The sequence below is a fragment of the Saccopteryx leptura genome, chromosome 3 (assembly GCF_036850995.1).
Source record: "Saccopteryx leptura isolate mSacLep1 chromosome 3, mSacLep1_pri_phased_curated, whole genome shotgun sequence".
Classification (NCBI taxonomy): Eukaryota; Metazoa; Chordata; class Mammalia; order Chiroptera; family Emballonuridae; genus Saccopteryx; species Saccopteryx leptura.
In genome coordinates this window covers 55,858,993-55,875,911 of record NC_089505.1, presented here as the reverse complement: position 1 = coordinate 55,875,911, position 16,919 = coordinate 55,858,993, and the positions used below count along the sequence as shown (strand labels likewise).

The 16,919-nt window shown below is 46.5% G+C and overlaps 1 protein-coding gene across 2 annotated transcripts; it reads left to right on the top strand.

The window, feature by feature from the left end:
* The first annotated feature begins 246 nt into the window (after window positions 1–246).
* MTRES1 (mitochondrial transcription rescue factor 1) lies at window positions 247–16,919 on the top strand. Of its 2 annotated transcripts, none has more exons than XM_066373550.1 (4): window positions 247–294; window positions 8,542–9,023; window positions 10,843–10,915; window positions 15,954–16,919. In XM_066373550.1, exons 2-4 carry the CDS (start codon window positions 8,554–8,556, stop codon window positions 16,131–16,133), a joined length of 723 nt encoding a protein of 240 aa, XP_066229647.1. In that variant the 5' UTR covers window positions 247–294; window positions 8,542–8,553; the 3' UTR covers window positions 16,134–16,919. The 2 variants fall into 2 exon arrangements, with proteins under 2 accessions (XP_066229647.1, XP_066229646.1); XM_066373549.1 differs by lacking the exon at window positions 247–294 and adding an exon at window positions 315–557.

The window sequence follows — 16,919 nt, the reverse complement described above, 5'->3', positions numbered from 1 at the left end:
AATCCAGAGCCAATAAATTAACAGAACTCTCTTCAGCCACGTGGAACAATTCTGCGCCGGTTTCCGCGGGGCGTGTCTTCGGAGCAGCCTTCCCCTCAGTCCTCCGGGCCACGACGTCCAGCGGGGGTCGCTGCTCCGCCGCCGCACCTGTGAGCCCTGCCCGACCGCTCTCGTTGGGTCCTCTCGTTGGGTCGGCGCCGACGGAAGGGGCGGGCATCGGCAGGGCCGGGCCGGGAGTTCCGGAGGTCAGCGCCGCCGCGGGGCGGGAGGGGGAGGAGCGGCTCTGACGTACAGGTAACTGCGCCCCTGCCGGCGCGTTCCCCTCTGTTTCACGGCGCGCCCTGGTGTAATAGGGACTCCGGAGCGCCCCTGCCCCGCCCTCGCTTGTGCTAGCGCTCCGCGTAGGTCCCGCGTCCTGCCCAGCCACGGGACGCCCTGTGGGCACCCGGCGGGCCGAGACTGTTCGCCGCCGGGCTCGGCACCTACTTCTGTCTACATACAGACCCGGAGCGAGGACGCAGGGGTCCAGCTTCCCTCGACCTTGAGGACCCGGGAAGGTGCGCAGCCCGTGGGGGAGGGGCGGGGTGGGGGTGGGGGGGCACGGCCCGTCCGTGCAGGCCGGCCGGCCGCCTGGGAGGTGTCCAGGGAACGGCAGGGTTTTTAACTGCAGCAGGGAGACCCGGTTCTCCTTACGGAGCAGTGAACAGGCTAAGGAACGTGGGCCGATTTCCGCAGGTGAAGGACAGCGTTGCCTCTTCCAGAGCCTTCGGTTAGGGCACAGATATTCTTTCTCTGCTGAACATTTATCTCTCCCAACACCGTGGTGGGACTTCTTACCATAATCACCGCTATGCTCCTGTCCACAGTGTCGCCAAGGAAATCTTTTCAAGTGAACTCCTATCGGGTTATTTCCCTACTTAAAGACCTTTTATGGTTCCCACGTCCTCAGGGTAAAGTCCAGGAGAGCTAAGGTGTATGCGAGGCCATTGGAGATCTAGCTTCTTGCTCATCAGTCTATCCCCATTTTCCCCTGGATTCATTGGCATGCTCCAGTTCTCCTAATCTACTTGAATTCTACAGTAATTAAGCACTTGCCATGTGCCAGGCGCTATTCCGGGCACTCCTTAGGATTCAGCAGGGGAAATAATTCTGGTGAAGATCCCTATCCTTGTGGAGTTTATATTCTAGTAGGGGAGACAGGCAAAATAGAATACTAAAAACCACCAGTGAGGTGTATAATATGATAGCAGGTAATAACTGCTATGGGGGAAGAAAGTGGAGCAGAGTAAGTGGAGATTGGGAGGGGGAAATGTCTGTTCAGTAGGGTTGGAATGAGCAGACCACATTGAAGTGAAGATGGGTTGTCCACTCCGGTGTCTGGGATAAGAGTATCCTAGGTGGAGCTGGAAGAGAGGACTCGACCCTGAAATGTGCCTGTTGTGTATGAAGAGTATCAGGAAGGCCAGTGTGGCTGGAGCTGAGTGAGCAAGGGGAGAGAGGAGGAGATGAGGCCCAAGCGGAAGTGGAGGGGCCAGATCACAAAGAGCCTTTAGGCCATGGCAGAGATTTTGCTTTTCTCGGTGCTTTTAGAGTTTTGAGAAAAGTAGTGACAATGTAAGTCAGTGGTTCTCAAGCTTTTTACATTTGGGAACCAGTAACCTAACCAGGTGGAAACGGAAATAGGCATCAAATAAAGTTTTATCTTCCCGCACATAACAATGCAACATGATAGAAACTGGTGCTTGACTTGCCAACTTCACGTTTGATGCATTGAATACTACCTAAGTTTGTCCGAATGCTTTTTGTCTATTGTACACAATTTTTAAATGCGCTGTGTGGTGCAAAAGGTTGTCTGAAGGAGTCTACAAATTCAGTCTCCATCGTATTTTCATTGATGATACAGGCTAAGTGCAGTCACCCTCAGAATAAGTGAATTCAACTAAGATCATTGGGTCCATAATTTTCATACAACATCAGAGTGGTTAACTCTTCCTTGCACCAGCGCCACTTGAAAATTACTGGTATAAATGGCTTTTTGAAAGAATCACTCTGCCCACTATGTGGAGAACAGACTCTAACAGAGCCTTTGTGGTAACCCTGGTGTTAGATGATGGAGGCTAGAATCTGGTAGCAGTGGAAGTGGGGGGAATCCCACCACTTGATTTCCTGACATAATGCTTATGGGTATGAGGGAAAGAGAAGAATCAAGAATGATCGGAAGCTTTTGGACTCAGCAGCTAGAAGGGTGGAGTTATCATTGGCAGAGGTGGGTTAGGCTGCACATAATGATTTGGGACTAGAGATCAGTGGTCCCCAACCCCCGGGCCACGGACCGGTATCAGTCCGTGGGCCATTTGGTACCCGTCGCAGAGAAAGAATAAATAACTTACATTATTTCCGTTTTATTTATATTTAAGTCAGAATGATGTTTTATTTTTTTTAAATGACCAGATTCCCTCTATTACATCCGTCTAAGACTCACTCTTGACGCTTGTCTCTTAAGTTTGACAATTATATATATTTAAAAAGACCACAGTTTTTACGCCGGTCGCATAATTTTATTTTGTGCATTTATCCGTCCCACCCTAAAGGCCGGTCCGTGAAAATATTTTCTGACATTAAACTGGTCCATGGCCCAGACAAGGTTGGGGACCACTGCTGGAGATGATGTATCAGGCGTTTGTTTCTTAGACCAGTTGTTTGAAGTACCTATTACATACTCAACTGGAGATACCAGATAGGCAAGGGTCCCCAATGCCACCTCCAGGGTGATTCACTAGGAAAACTCAATAGGACTCAGCTGTGGGTCACAGCAAAAGGATGCAAAGCACAGTCAGCAGTGGCAGAGATGCAGGGGACAGTCCAGAGGAAACCAGAAGCAGTCTTCCAAACCAATAGTCCTTTCCCACTGCAGTCACACAGGACATGCTTAATTCCCCTGGCAGCCAGTTGTGATAACACGTGTGAAATGTCTGTCAGGAAAGCTCATTAAAGACTCAGGGCCTAGGGTTTCAACAGGCTTTAGTCACATAGGCACCCTCTACCGAGAATGTACCAAAATCCCACACTCCTGGGAGGAAAGCAGGTATTCAGCATAAATCAAGTAGTTTATCCAAACAGTTTAGGCCCAGCACACCACTCCTGGCAGCTCTGGGAATGGTGAGAACCCTCCCAAGTCCAAGCTCCCAGACAGCAGCCAAGGGCTACCTTGCAAGCAGGCCTTTCTAAGGATAGCAGTCTCGGGCCTGCTGAATTAACTTTTCTGTACAGATATGCAAGTCTGGAATTTGGAAGAAAGTTCCAGAATGGTGATATAGATTAGGGAGTCATTGGCATATAGGTAGTATTTAAAGCCATGGGAATATCTGGTGTCTTGATCTGCACTTGTCAAAACTGATAGAGTGGGCCCTGGCTGTTGGCTCAGTGGTAGAGCGTCGGTCTGGCATGCAGGAGTCCTGGGTTCGATTCCCAGCCAGGGCACACAGGAGAAGCGCCCATCTGCTTCTCCACCCCTCCCCCTCTCCTTCCTCTCTGTCTCTCTCTTCCCCTCCCGCAGCCAAGGCTCCATTGGAGCAAAGTTGGCCCGGGGAGCTGAGGATGGCTCTGTGGCCTCTGCCTCAGGCGCTAGAATGGCTCTGATTGCAGCAGAGTGACGCCCCAGATGGGCAGAGCATCGCCCCCTGGTGGGCATGCTGGTGGATCCCGGTCGGGCGCATGCGGGAGTCTGTCTGACTGCCTCCCTGTTTCCAGCTTCAGAAAAATATTTTTTAAAAAACCACAAAAAAAACTGATAGAGTGAGCTAGATGAAGTGAATGTGGAAAAGAAGAGGATCAGAGACTAAGCCTGCTGCCCTCGAACAGTAAGATGTCAAGGAGAAGAGGAAGCAGTAGCAGGCGAAATAGGAGGTAAACTGCCTGACCAGGCAGTGGCACAGTGGATAGAGCATGGGCCTGGGATGCTAAGGACCCAGGTTTAAAACCCCAAGGTCACTGGCTTGACTCTAAGATCATAGACACGATCCCATGGTTGCTGGGTTGAAGCCCAATGTCACTGGCTGGGCTGGAGCCCCCGCCCCCCACCGGTCAAGGCACATGAGAAAGCAATCAGTGAACAACTGAGGTGCTGCAATAATGAGTTGATGCTTCTTACCTTTCTCCCTTCCTGTCTGTCTCTCTTGCAAAAGTAAACCAAGAGTAAGGTGTCCTGGAAGCCAAGTGGAAGAGTGATTAGTTTCAAAGGCTGCTGAGAAGTCAGATGAAATGGGGACTAACAAATGACCTTTTAGATTTAAAAGATGAGAGGCACTGAGGAGAGGATAGACATCCTGCTGAGGAGTTTTGTCAAGAAGAGCAAGAAAGAGGTAGCAGCTTTGGGGTTAAGAGAGGATTTGTTGCTTTGTTTTTGAATGAGAAATAACAGCATGCTGATGAGAATGGTTCACTAGAAAGCAAAAAATTACTGTTGTAATTTGCTGTTTCCCCCAAAGTTCCATTTCAGGCCACTTTGCCAGCCTCCGCACTCGCAGGCATCCTGCTCTGGGCTCCAGCCTGTGCAGGGCCAGCCTCCTCTGGACCTCAGCTTTCACTTAGTGCTCTCTGACGGCGCATTTACTCACCCACGTTCCACTTAAGTGGCAGTTTCTTGAGGACAAGGACTGCATTTTATACGTGCACCTAGCTGGCTACTTGGCATATGCAGGCAAATGAGTGAATGTGGGCGTGTGAATGAAGTAATGGGTGGGATGCTCATTTCATTTCTCAAAAGTGAGTCCTCACTGGTTTTGCTGTGTGTAGAGTGGATTGGGGATGGGGGTGAGGTATGGGGCACAGTTTTTGCCCTGTCACTACCTTTAGAGGCACTACTTTTGGACGGTAAGAGTAGTACAAAAGACAAGGCATTGGGGCAGCATTAGTTTGGAAAAAGGCGTGGAGGAGGACGGTGGATTTTGTGTGGGGCCTGGAAGAGAGGAGGCCATGTTAAAAGGACAGGAACTTTTGTCCGTAGTAAGACCTTTATTTTCCAGTGAAATACAAAGAATGTGCTGTTCACCATCACTGCTGTCTGGTGGCGGAGGGCTGGGCCCGCTTAGCCCTCTCCTCTGGCACTCACACGCTCTCTCCTCTGACCCGTTTCCAAGCTCTGAGGTAGAATCTGGGCCCTCACTCTACTCCTGTAGCCCTGGGTGGCCACCGGTAACATCTGCAAATGGACATCATCTCCAGCAAAAAATTAGGTTAATGTGTGTAGGGCCGGTGGCTGAGGCCAGGCAGGCTCCCATTGGATTTGGGCAGACGGTGAAGGAACTGGGGAGCCGGAAAATGGTGAGCCTTTCCGTTTATTAGAGTCTCGTAATGGCAGACGAGCAAACAGACTGGGGGGGGGGGGGGGCTTCTCCCGCAAACAGTAGCAGAAATGGCCTGACACGAGGTGCTGCCCCATGTTCATGCTCCATTCAGACAAAGTGCAAGTGAGCAAGCCTAACACACTCGTCTGCCCAACAACGTGTTTTCTCAATTTTATGTTCGTAAATTTTATCTAAACTTCTAGCATTTACTTACCAACATTTGCCTGCTGGAGAGTGTAGATCAGAAAGAGAGGGAGTGGCTAATACTAACAGAGGTAACGCTTGGCTTGCCATTTTGGTTGTTTATTATATTACATATGAGTGTGATTTTAAAGTTATTTTGTGCTAGAAAAAGTTTCCTAATGCAGGTAAATACAACTATTTGTGACATGTGCGGAGAGCACCATCACATCCAGGTGTTCCTCACAGAGACAAAGGATGTGGAATAAAGCAGGACTTTGGGCTGGGGTATGTGGGAGTCCAGGGGCTGACACAGACAGGCCTTCCCTCCGCCAGGATCTCTCTTAGGATTTCTTGTAAGTAAGGGCGGCACTCCAATTCTCTACTCCTGAAACTGTCCATTCTCTCTACTGTTGCAGTGAAGGTTAGCTTTTGTTCAAAAGAAAATGAGAACTGTCATGGTGTAGCAGAAAGCGCAGTGGATTTGGAGTCAGAAGATTGGTGGGAGGTTTAGCATGGTAGTAAAGAGCCTCGATTAGGAGCCAGGGAGCCTGGGTTTGAGTCCCCTTAGTATCTACACGACCCTGTAACTTAGGTGGGCTTGTTGGAAGGAATAAATGAGTTAATATGTAGAGCAATGCCTGACCACAATCAATGAGTGTTAAGAAGGCTTGACATTGGAATCCTGGCTATATCACTTACTGTCTGCCTTAGCAACTTGTTAAATTGCTCCAAGTCTCATTTGTACTATTCTGTAAAACGAGGGACCTGTACAGTTACCCCCGAGAGGCCGCCTGTGTCCTCTGCAGACAATACAGTGCCAAGAAGATTGTTAATTGGGGTGGGACATGGAGCCATGTGTCAAGCTCCAGGGCATGCACATGGCCTTTGGCATTATGCCAGTCAATAAAAAATAGTTTGCTGAAGTCACTAAACTCTTCGGTTTTTTGTTTGTTTGTTTTGAGAGAGTGAGAGACAGACAGGAAGGGAGAGATATGAGAAGCATCAACTCTTAGTTGCGGCACCTTAGTAGTTCATTGATTGCTTTCTCATATGTGCCTTGATCGGGGGCTCCAGCAGAGCCAGTGACCTCGGGGCTTTGAAAGTGGGTCCTCAGCAGTCCAGGCTGATGCTCTATCCACTACACCACCACCTGCTCAGGCAGTTCTAGTTCTTAAAAAGTAAAAATTTAATAATGGCTCATGACCCACAGTTTGAAAAACAGTGACCTAAAGCTAGACAGATATCATTAATGTCAGTCTTCATCTTTTCCATTATGTGAGCATCTTATAAACCAGTCTACTTTGGACAACAGCAGGGGTGAGTTCAGCCAGGGCTGTCTTGGCCTGTATTTGAGATATCACCTGGATAAATTCTGATGAGTCTAGAACTTACGCCCAACACAGAGTTCCTGAGGCTGATGAGAGAGAGCTCTGGCCACTGATGGCGAACCTTCCCGTCTGTTTTTGGGTGAATGAGAGACTCTGCATGTATGTGAATTATTTAAAATTTTACACTCTGAAGAATATATGCCAAAAATGTTAATGGTTGTTATCAGAGTAGATTATTGTATTTTCAAATTTTCTACCGTGAAAACATATTTCATATAAAATCATTGAAATCTCCTTTTTCTTAAAAGATTATATTACTACAAAAAATCCTTACTTGGCAAAATAAAGGATAAAACATCTTGGCAAAATAAAAAGTAGTTCACCATTAGATAATTTAAAAAAGTGATTGTAGTGATCCATGGGAACTACTGGAATAAACTATTTTCTTCCTTTATCTCTGCTGTTATAAAACTTAAAAGTTCTTTCTGTGAATGATTCTTATCTGTTCTGTGTTATGTTAGCTAGACCATGTGTACAAATATTACCGGTTTATCTTTCAAAGGTGCTTCATCTAGTTTCTAGTCAGGATTTTAGAGTACTCTAAGGATTTCATAGCATTTAAAAATCATTTGAAATTATAGTTGTATTGAAAAACCGCCTCTAAATTGATCCTGCTTTATTTTTCATTTCTCACATTGGGGTCCCAAGAGCACTGACTATAGAGTTGAGCTTCTGTAGTCTGCCTTACTCATGCCAACAAAAATAAGGCCCAAAATGTTAACAAATATAATTTACAAGTAGCTAGCTATGTGCTCTTCAGTGGGCTTACAGGTAATTGCTATTGTCAGCTTTGTGATGAATGAAAAGTAGGAAGGAAAATTCATGTGAATCATTATCAAATCAGTCTGAAAGTATAGCCTTGGCACAAAGCAAAGTCATTTAGAGGTTTGAAGTATGAGGATATTGACCGTATGGCAGTCCTTCTCACATTACTAAGCATGGTGTTAAAACCATCCTGATGGACTTGTGGAAGTCTGCCACCATCATAGACCGTTTCTGCGGCCTTTGAGGTAGTGTAGGAATTGATACTCTCCAGCATGTCAGCACCTCAGTGCCTGAGGAAGCAATTACCTAGATGTGGGTCTCCAGGCCTCTTCCTTCTCTGCCAGCGAATGCCTCTGCTGAACAGTGGGGAGAAGGTGTAAACGAGGTAAAACGCACATCTGTGTAGTTGGTTCATTCCTAGCTCTGATTTGCTGGGGCTGGAGGTTGAAATAAAGTTGAGATTCAGTCTGGGTTTTATGTCCTTTCTTGGCAAAGTCAATTGTAAGGATGTAACAGTTGTCAGTAAATAGTCTCTCTCCATGAGATTTAAAAAAACAAAAACAAATCATTGAGAATTATTGTTAATATTTTTAAATACCCATCAATGCCAAGCTAAATTGGAGGTTGGAGAGAGTAGAGCCAGTGTTTTCACACATAGTATCTAGTTTGACCCTCATGACCACCCTTATTTACAGTGTGAAGACTCATCACGGCCCTCCATACAGGCAAACCAATATGGCCTTTTGTAGGGGAACTTAAATACAGTACTAGGTATAAAATGTTCATGGTGTGTATGGTTTATATTGTAAAAATGCTAGAACACCACTTGTAAAGTAAAAGTGAATTATTGTCTGCTGCAGGTTATATGCACCATGGCTGTGACTAGTATCAGATTGCCCACCAGTATTTTAAGAAAACCAGATGCCTGGGTTGGACTCTGGGGAGTGCTACGAGGGACGCCTTCACACAAACTCTGTGTTTCCTGGAATCAGTACTTATCTTTTTCTAGTACCAAGTTAAATGCATCAAATTATAAAACACTTTTCCATAATATTTTTTCATTGAGACTCCCAGGGCTTTTAATACCTCCAGAATATATTTTTCCATTTTCCTTAAGACTCAAAAGTAATGTAAGCTCTAAAAAGTCCACTAGAAAGACTCTAGGAAAAGTCGAAGATGAAGAGGACTCTGATGAAGACAGTGACCATAATGAAATGAGTGAGCAGGAAGAGGAGCGAGAGGAAGACGCCAGCGTGGTCAGAGACTATAAAGACCTGGAAAAGGTGGTTCAGTCCTTTCGGTATGATGTTATCCTGAAAACAGGCCTAGACGTTGGAAGAAAGTAAGTATGATGTGCACTTCATTACAAAGTCACTTTTCTTCAAGTTGGTAATTTTTTTTGACAGACAGAGACAGAAAGAGGTACAGACAGACAAGAAGGGAGAGATGAGAAGCATCAATTCTTTGTTGCAGCACCTTAGATGTTCATTGACTGCTTTCTCATATGTGCCTTGACCAGGGGGCTACAACAGAGCAAGTGACCCTTTGCTCAAGCCAGCGACTTTGGACTCAAGCCAGGGACTTTGGGCTTCAAGCCAGTGATCTTTGGGCTCAAACCAATAACCATGGGTCATGTCTTTGATCCCACGCTTAAGCCAGTGACCCTGCACTTAAGTTGGCAACCTTGAGGTTTCAAACCTGGGTCCTCTGCATCCCAATCTGATGCTCTATCTGCTGTGCCACCGCCTGGTCAGGCTCAAGTTGGTCATTTTAATGTAGCATTACCAATCACTTGGCCCATATTATGGTGAAGAGTATGCACAGATATGAAAAGACCTTATAGGAAACCTATTTCAATTATTTCATTCTATAGATGAGAACATTGGTTCCCAAAGAAGTCACATGACCGCATGCAAATGCCATGTACCATTATCTCCTTGTTTCTAAAACTCCCATAACACTAAGATGAGCCATTGATTTAATAACATCTTTGAGGAGAAAAGAAACCACCATGTTAGATGTAAATAGCAAGTATAAAATGCATCTGGGCTTTGCAAATGTTACAGTGTGAAAAATAACTTAGAATCAACTGGAAGCAGTGTGACACGGTGGTTAAGAATGCAGGCTGTGCAGCCCGGCTACTGGTGTTTAGTCCTGATTCTGTGTGCAACTTTGGACATAACTTCTCTCTGCTTCCGTTTCCTTATCTGTAAAATGGGGATAATAGAACCTACTCTAGAAGGTACTTGATAGGATTGAATGACTATTTCTCTATGTTCTATATGTTCTCTAGGATTGAGTGTTTCTGTATGCCTGGCACATATTAGGTACTCCATGTGTTACCTATGATGATGAAACTACTATGTTCATATACAATGCACAGAGATGTTAAGTGTAACTTATAAGGTTTCTTTAATATTCTTGTTCTCTCCTAACTAAATATATAAGAATAGTGACCCTTATTATTCATTCATTCCCATAGCAATCATTGTGTGCATACTGCATGCAAGGTAAGAATTGTGGTATGAATGACAAATTGAAAAAGATTTCCTTGTGTAACTTGTACCTTTATGACCTAATTTAATGGCACGGTTTAATTTTCCAATCTGAAGTTTAAGGATTCATAAAGATGACTGAACCCACAGGCAACCTGATCGGGATTATGTCAGTCACCTGAAATCAGAGCATCAACAAGAAAGGGCACTGGTTTTCTCAATAGTCTTACTGTACGTATGGTGCCTGGTTTTTATCTCAGAGCACAGCGCAGGTACGTGAGGGGAAGGCAGTGCTCCTTATCACAGGAGCTACTCCCCTGCAGGGAGTTGCTGCGCAGGGAATCAGGTGGAGAGCCCAGGTGCTGTCCTGACTGGGGCAGGTGCACGTGCTGAGCCTCTCAGAGAGCCCCAGCCAGTACTGATTACCTGCCTGCGGGTACTGCAGGTCTTCGCAGCAGGTCAGCCTCTCTTCAGAAGCACGCCTTGATCTCCCTGTTTAGATACACAGGGGAGCAGTTGACTTTCACTTTCCCAGCACTCAGATGGAGGATTTTGTGGGGAGGTAGGTCTCTCAGAATAAGCATTAATGGCAGGTGTGTTTCACAAACTTGTATAATGGTTTTGAATATATCTCTGTTTTAAAGCACTTTGACTTTTGTTTTTAAGCAAAGTGGAAGATGCATTCTACAAAGGTGAACTCAGGCTGAACGGGGAAAAATTATGGAAGAAGAGCAGAACGGTGAGATATTAAGATAGCCAGATATTTTTGTCTGTTGCTTTGCCAGTACTCAGTTCATGCTGCCCCAGCTTACCCTTGGGCTCCTTAGTGGTCCTCCTTGTGTCTGTCTTCACCATTTCTGGTCTTCTCTATGGCCAGGTCACGCTAGTGAGAATCACCAGCTAACCTGACCTGTGGTGGCGCAGTGCACAAAGCGTCGACCTAGAATGCTGAGGTTGCCGGTTTGAAACCCTGGGTTTGCTCAGTCAAGGCACATACAGGAGTTGATGCTTCCTGCTCCTCCCCCCCTTCTCTCTCTCTCTCTCCTCACTAAAATAAATTAATTAATTAATTAAATTAGAATCACTAGCCAGCTTCAGTCACACAGATCACTTGCTCTTTTGCAGCCAAAATGACTTTGAGATGAATCTTCCACTTCTTTCTTTAAAATTTTAAGACAACAGTCAGAACTGGCAAAAATCTGTTATTTAAACTTCTCAGTCATTAATGTTAGCTCCCATGAAGTAATACTAACCAGGCTAAAAGGAAACATGGGATCCACATGGAAGTGTCTGGCTACTGTCACCTGAGCTGTGTGTGAGTCTGTGCAGTGCAGCAGTGCAGCCTCCGAGCTGTGCCGGGTCGCAGCTCTGTGCAGGGCAGCCGGCAGAACGGAGCTCCGTGTTTTCCGACAGCTCCATAGCAGTACTACTGTTAAGTGAAAGAAGTCACATAGACGTGTTACGAGAAAATATTTTTCTAGCCCTGTCCAGATGGCTCAGTGGATGGAGCATCATACCTGTGCACTGAGGTTGTGCGTTCGATCCCCAGTCAGGGCATGAGAAGCAGCCAATTAGTGCACAACTAAAAATGGAACTAAGGAGAACAACGAGTTGATGCTTCTTTCTCTCTCTCTCTTCCTCTCCTCTTCCCCCTTTCCTCAAATCAATGAGAAAAAAGAGAAGAAAAGAAAATGTATTTCCAGTATCCAGTGTTGTTCTGTTTTTAAAATTTATTGATTGATTTTAGAGTGAGAGGAAGAGAAAAAGAGACAGAAACATCAATCTGTTCCTGACCAAGGATTGAACCCACAACCTTGGCATGTTGGGATGATGCTCTAACCGACTGAGCTATCTGGCCAGAGCCAGTATCGTTACAATAAATCATGTATGGTATATTTATAAAAATTCTGTTAAATATATGTATTTTTATAAAAATAAGTTACATATACATCTAGAACTAAAATGTCATGTTACTAGTGTTTTTTGTTTTGTTTTTTTAAAGTTAGAGAGCATGACAGGGACAGACAGGAAGGAGAGAGATGAGAAGCATCAGTTTTTCATTGAACACCTTATAGTTGTTCATTGATTGCCTCCTCATATGTGCCTTGACCAGGGGCATCCAGCAGAGCAAGTGACCCCTTACTCAAGCTAGTGACCCTGGGCTCAAGCCAGCAACCCTGGGCTCAAGACAGCCACCATGGGGTCATGTCAATGTCCCATACTCAAGCAGGCAACTCCATGCTCAAAAGTAGTGAGCCTGTGCTTAGGCTAATAACCTCGATGTTTTGAACCTGGGTCCTCAGCATCCCAGGCCAGTGCTTTATCCACTGTACCACCACCTGGTCACACAATTACTAGTGTTTTTTGAGTGGGGTATTATGGGTTATAATTTCTTCATGAGTTTTTTTTTTTTTTCTGAAATGAGAAGCGGGGAGGCAGACAGACTGACTCCTGCATGCACCCAACTGGGATCCACCTGGCATGCCCACTAGGGGATGATGCTCTGCCCATCTGGGGCATTGCTCAGTTGCAACTGGAGCTATTCTAGCACCTGAGATAGAGGCCATGGAGCCATCTTCAGTGCCCGGGCCAACTTTCTCCAATGGAGCCTTGGCTCCGGGAGGGGAAAAGAGAGAGGGAAAGGAGAGGGGGAGGGGTGGAGAAGCAGATGGGCGCTTCTCCTGTGTGCTCTGGCCAAGAATTGAACCCAGGATATCCACACACCAGGCCAATGCTCTACCACTGAGCCAACCATCAGGGCCTCTTCATGCTTTTTATTAACTTCTTACATGTTTGTATCACTTTTATCATTCGAAGAAACAATGAAGGTAAAAGTTAATGAAAGAAAAAAGTGTATGATGAAGACCCTTGAGAAGTTGGGAGGACACGGACCTATGAGACATTGGCAGACATAATCTAACTCCATGCCCAGGGAAGTTAGACACACTTTTAGAGGTTTTTATTTTAGCTTCTCTCATATTTCAAAACACCCCTGAGGCTGGAAGACCTGAGCTATATCCTGTTGCCCTGGGACAAGAGAGGTTGTGAGCTCATGGCCGTGGACCTTGGTGAGCAAGCACCCAGGCTTCCTTCAGAGTCCTTTCTCCCAGGATCTGAGTGGACAGGAGTTGAGGACTTCAGTACCTGTGTCAACTGCCAAGTCACAAGGCCCATGGTCCCTCTACTGGCCGTGACCCAGCAGGTTCAGACTGTGGGTGTCAGTCCTTGTGCACTGGGCTGCAGGAAATCAGGCTCCTGGGACATGCTCTAGAGAGCAGGCCTTTCTTATCCCTTAATTGCTTTTTCGTGGTTGTAGCCCAGCCCCCTGCTCACCAACTGCAATTTTCCAAAGGGCAGACCTGCTCTCGGTGTCCGGTGCCTCTGTGCCAGGGTCTCATTTATAAATGCCATAGTCTGTTTTTCTCCATCTGCTTTGAGATGTTAACTACAGCCTAATCGTTGCTTCTTCAACAGTTAGGTGTTCTGTTGGTGTTGTGTTGTCTCGCTGCCTTCCAGATTTCTCCTGAAGGTCAGCAAAGGAAGGGGCCAGTATTAACACTTGGCTGCCTTGTTACTAGGAGACCTGGTAGCCATAGTAACTGCAGCTAAGGGGACATTTGAAATGTAGATATTTGGTAGAGCCTCTAATCCCAGCCACTTTTGCTTTGTGTGTGCTGTTCCATCTCCCACATTCGGAAGGACAGGGCCTTGCAGGGGACAAAGAACACCTCCCGTCCCACAGCCTGCTGCGTGGGGCCTGTGCGTGGCTGCTGGCCCTGCAGAGCTAGGCGCTTGCCTGACGCTGCAGCTGTAACCTTGGCTTCTGCATCTGAGCACAGCTTTCCTGTGCGCTCAGACCGCGTGCGGCCCGGAGCTGCGGGTGCTGGGCAGCTGCTGGCCCAGACAGTGTGGGCCCCACTTTGGGGGTGAGGTTTTCCCAAGCTCACGGCTCCCTGGGGCAGGCTGGGTCAAGGAGAAGATGCCTTCCCTGCTCCATGCCCTAGTAGGAAGCCACCAAGGGGTCTGCTTTTCGGGACACGTGAGCCTACTTGTCTCAACCACAGTATTCTGTGAAAAGATACACAGGGACAGTTGCTTTTTTTCTTTATATCCTTTTGTACCTTTTAAATTTCATACCATATACACACATTAATAAAAAATGAATTTTAGTGAAACAGTTATGCCAGAAAAGGTCGAGTTCCCAGGCCTCCAAAGCTTGTATTTTAAGTGATTGCACAGTTGCAGCTATGTAGTCATTTTTTTATTATTTTAATTGAACCCAGCAGAACTACAGGAGGATACCCCCTCCTGCCCCGCCCACCTCACCTGTGATCCCTAGGTCAGTCCGTCCTTCAAACAGAGGGGGAGAAGGTAATGCTTTAAAATAGGCCCCTTTGTGAGTTCTTCCCCTGGCTGCTCTGGGCTACCTGGAGTGACAGTGCGGCATTATGTGAGCAGGCGTGCAGGCCCATGTTGTAGACTAGCATTGGGCCCGCAGAAGCCATGTGTGGGCGGCAGAACAGGTGTTCGGAAAGCATGAGACTATGACTGCCTCAGAGCCCTTTCATGGAAAGTACAGTGAAAGTCGGCGTGTGGAACTGTGCTTCTTAAACAGAAGCCCTCCAGTTAGCTTCCAGTGGTCACATGTGCCCACTTGGAGCCCATGGCCCGTGCCGGGGTTCCCCGTCCCCTTGGAGGAGTGATGAGCGTCTGAGATGGCCCCTGGTCATCTTTGGCCTGTGTTCTAGTAGGAGAAGCATATGGCATCTGAGTTGGTTTAGCCCCTTCCCTAGTTGCTGGGAAGATCCCCTGGGATCCATAATTGCCAAGACCAGGTATCCATCCTGGGATGCAGCACACTGTTAGCAACGACACGGCTGCCACAGGGCGTGCCCAGCACTGGCTCAAGCCAAGCCTCCCAACGGGACAAGAATGGACTTGACCTGAGCCTTTGAACACACTGAATCATCCAACTTGACCCTCTTTTCTGTGGCATTCCATCTTTGAGTTGAGTCTTTTCTCTCTTCTTTTATTTTTTAAAGTATAGTTGGTATCCAATATTAGTTTCAGGTATACAGTGTAGTGACTTGACATTTTTATAGCCATAGCTTACAGTGGGATCACCCTAATTCTAGTAATCATCTGTCCCCGTGCAAACTTATCACAATATTATTGACTGTATTTCCTTCACATTTTTCATCTATCCATCCACTCCCACTCCTACCTCTCTGGTAACCATCTGTTTCCTGTTTCTCTTCTTGATGTGGCATTACTGGGACCAGCCAGGGCTAGAAAAGCAGTCTCTGCCTCCATTGTTCTGAGAGGTAGAGCTGACCACTGTCTCACAGTAGCTAATTTCCAACAAGCTGCCTAGGGCCCGATTATGTAGCTCACCTGGGATGAAATCAATGAAAAATGTTAACACTGGAAATTGTCTCTCCAGTGCATGTAGTAATAATTCTGCCTGTAATCTCTTAAGCTTGTTACACTATTATCAAAATAAATACCTGCAATAGAGGTGAGTATTCGACCCCCACCACACAGGGGCTGTCCACAGGTGTCAGTTGTCCAGGTCTTGGCGAAGGACACTAATTGAGCTGGGTGTGTTTGAGGTGCCTCCGAGTGCAGCCCTAGGAAAAGGACTTAGAGAGGAGTCGGGACCCTTCCTTCCTTGCCCCAGGTGATGATAACCCAGTGGAAACTGAAAGCAGAGATGTTGACATTGGCTTGCATTTTCCGAGATGTAATAAAAGGTTCAGTATTCTATCAATTTTCAGGTGAAAGTGGGCGATACATTGGATCTTCTAATTGGAGAAGATAAAGAAACAGAAACGGAGATAGTGATGCGGGTTCTCCTGAAAAAAGTGTTTGAAGAGAAGACTGAAAGTGAAAAACACAGAGTGGTCTTGCGACGGTGGAAAAAATTCAGATTGCCTAAAAAGAGCACCAGTAAATAAATGAGTTACTTTTTAGTGATTATGCTGCTTTCTCATGGGGGGAGGAGCTAGCTCAAAAAGCAGACATTTGTATTAAAGTTCTCTTATCAGTTGTGGAATCTGCTGAGCCATTTTGTGGAAATCAGGATCCAAATCTTGGAGAAACTAGGAGGCCCAGATTTCCCTCCAGGGCTTGACGGGGGCCTGTCTTGCCCTCAGGAGCAGGAGTGGGATGTGCTGAGGGAACAGACCAGAGCGGCTCTGTGACCAGCCTGCTGTCCCCACCTTAGCCCCCTGGGGAGGCAGTGTGAAGTCAGCTGGCCTGTTCGTGTTTTTCAGTTTGACCCCTGTTAGCCAGCGCCCTGGGTTCAGGCTTAAGGCAAACCAAACCAAGTGGAGGTCGCCCTTCACAGCCTTAGGGGAGCCGTGGGAGACCCCATTCTCTGCTGGCCTTTCTGAATTACCAGCATGTTGGCTTTACTTCCCCCTTCAGTTAGTCTTCAGAAGTCTGGATGAGCAAGTTCCAACCAATTCCACATAGGCTACGTAGGGCTCATTTTAAATTGTTTAGGACAAGGTCTGATAAACTAAGGCAGCCAGAGGCCTTTTGTATGGCACTCAAGAGTGGTTTTCCATTTTCAAAGGGTTGTTTAAAAAATAAGGAAGATAGGACAGAGACCTTCTGTGGTCCACAAAGCCTAAAATATTTACTGTCTAGCCCTTTGCAGAATAAAATGTGATGATCCCCTCGTGTAGGGTAATAATGAGGGTTTAATTTTCAGGTGAAAGTAGAATGCACAGGTTTTA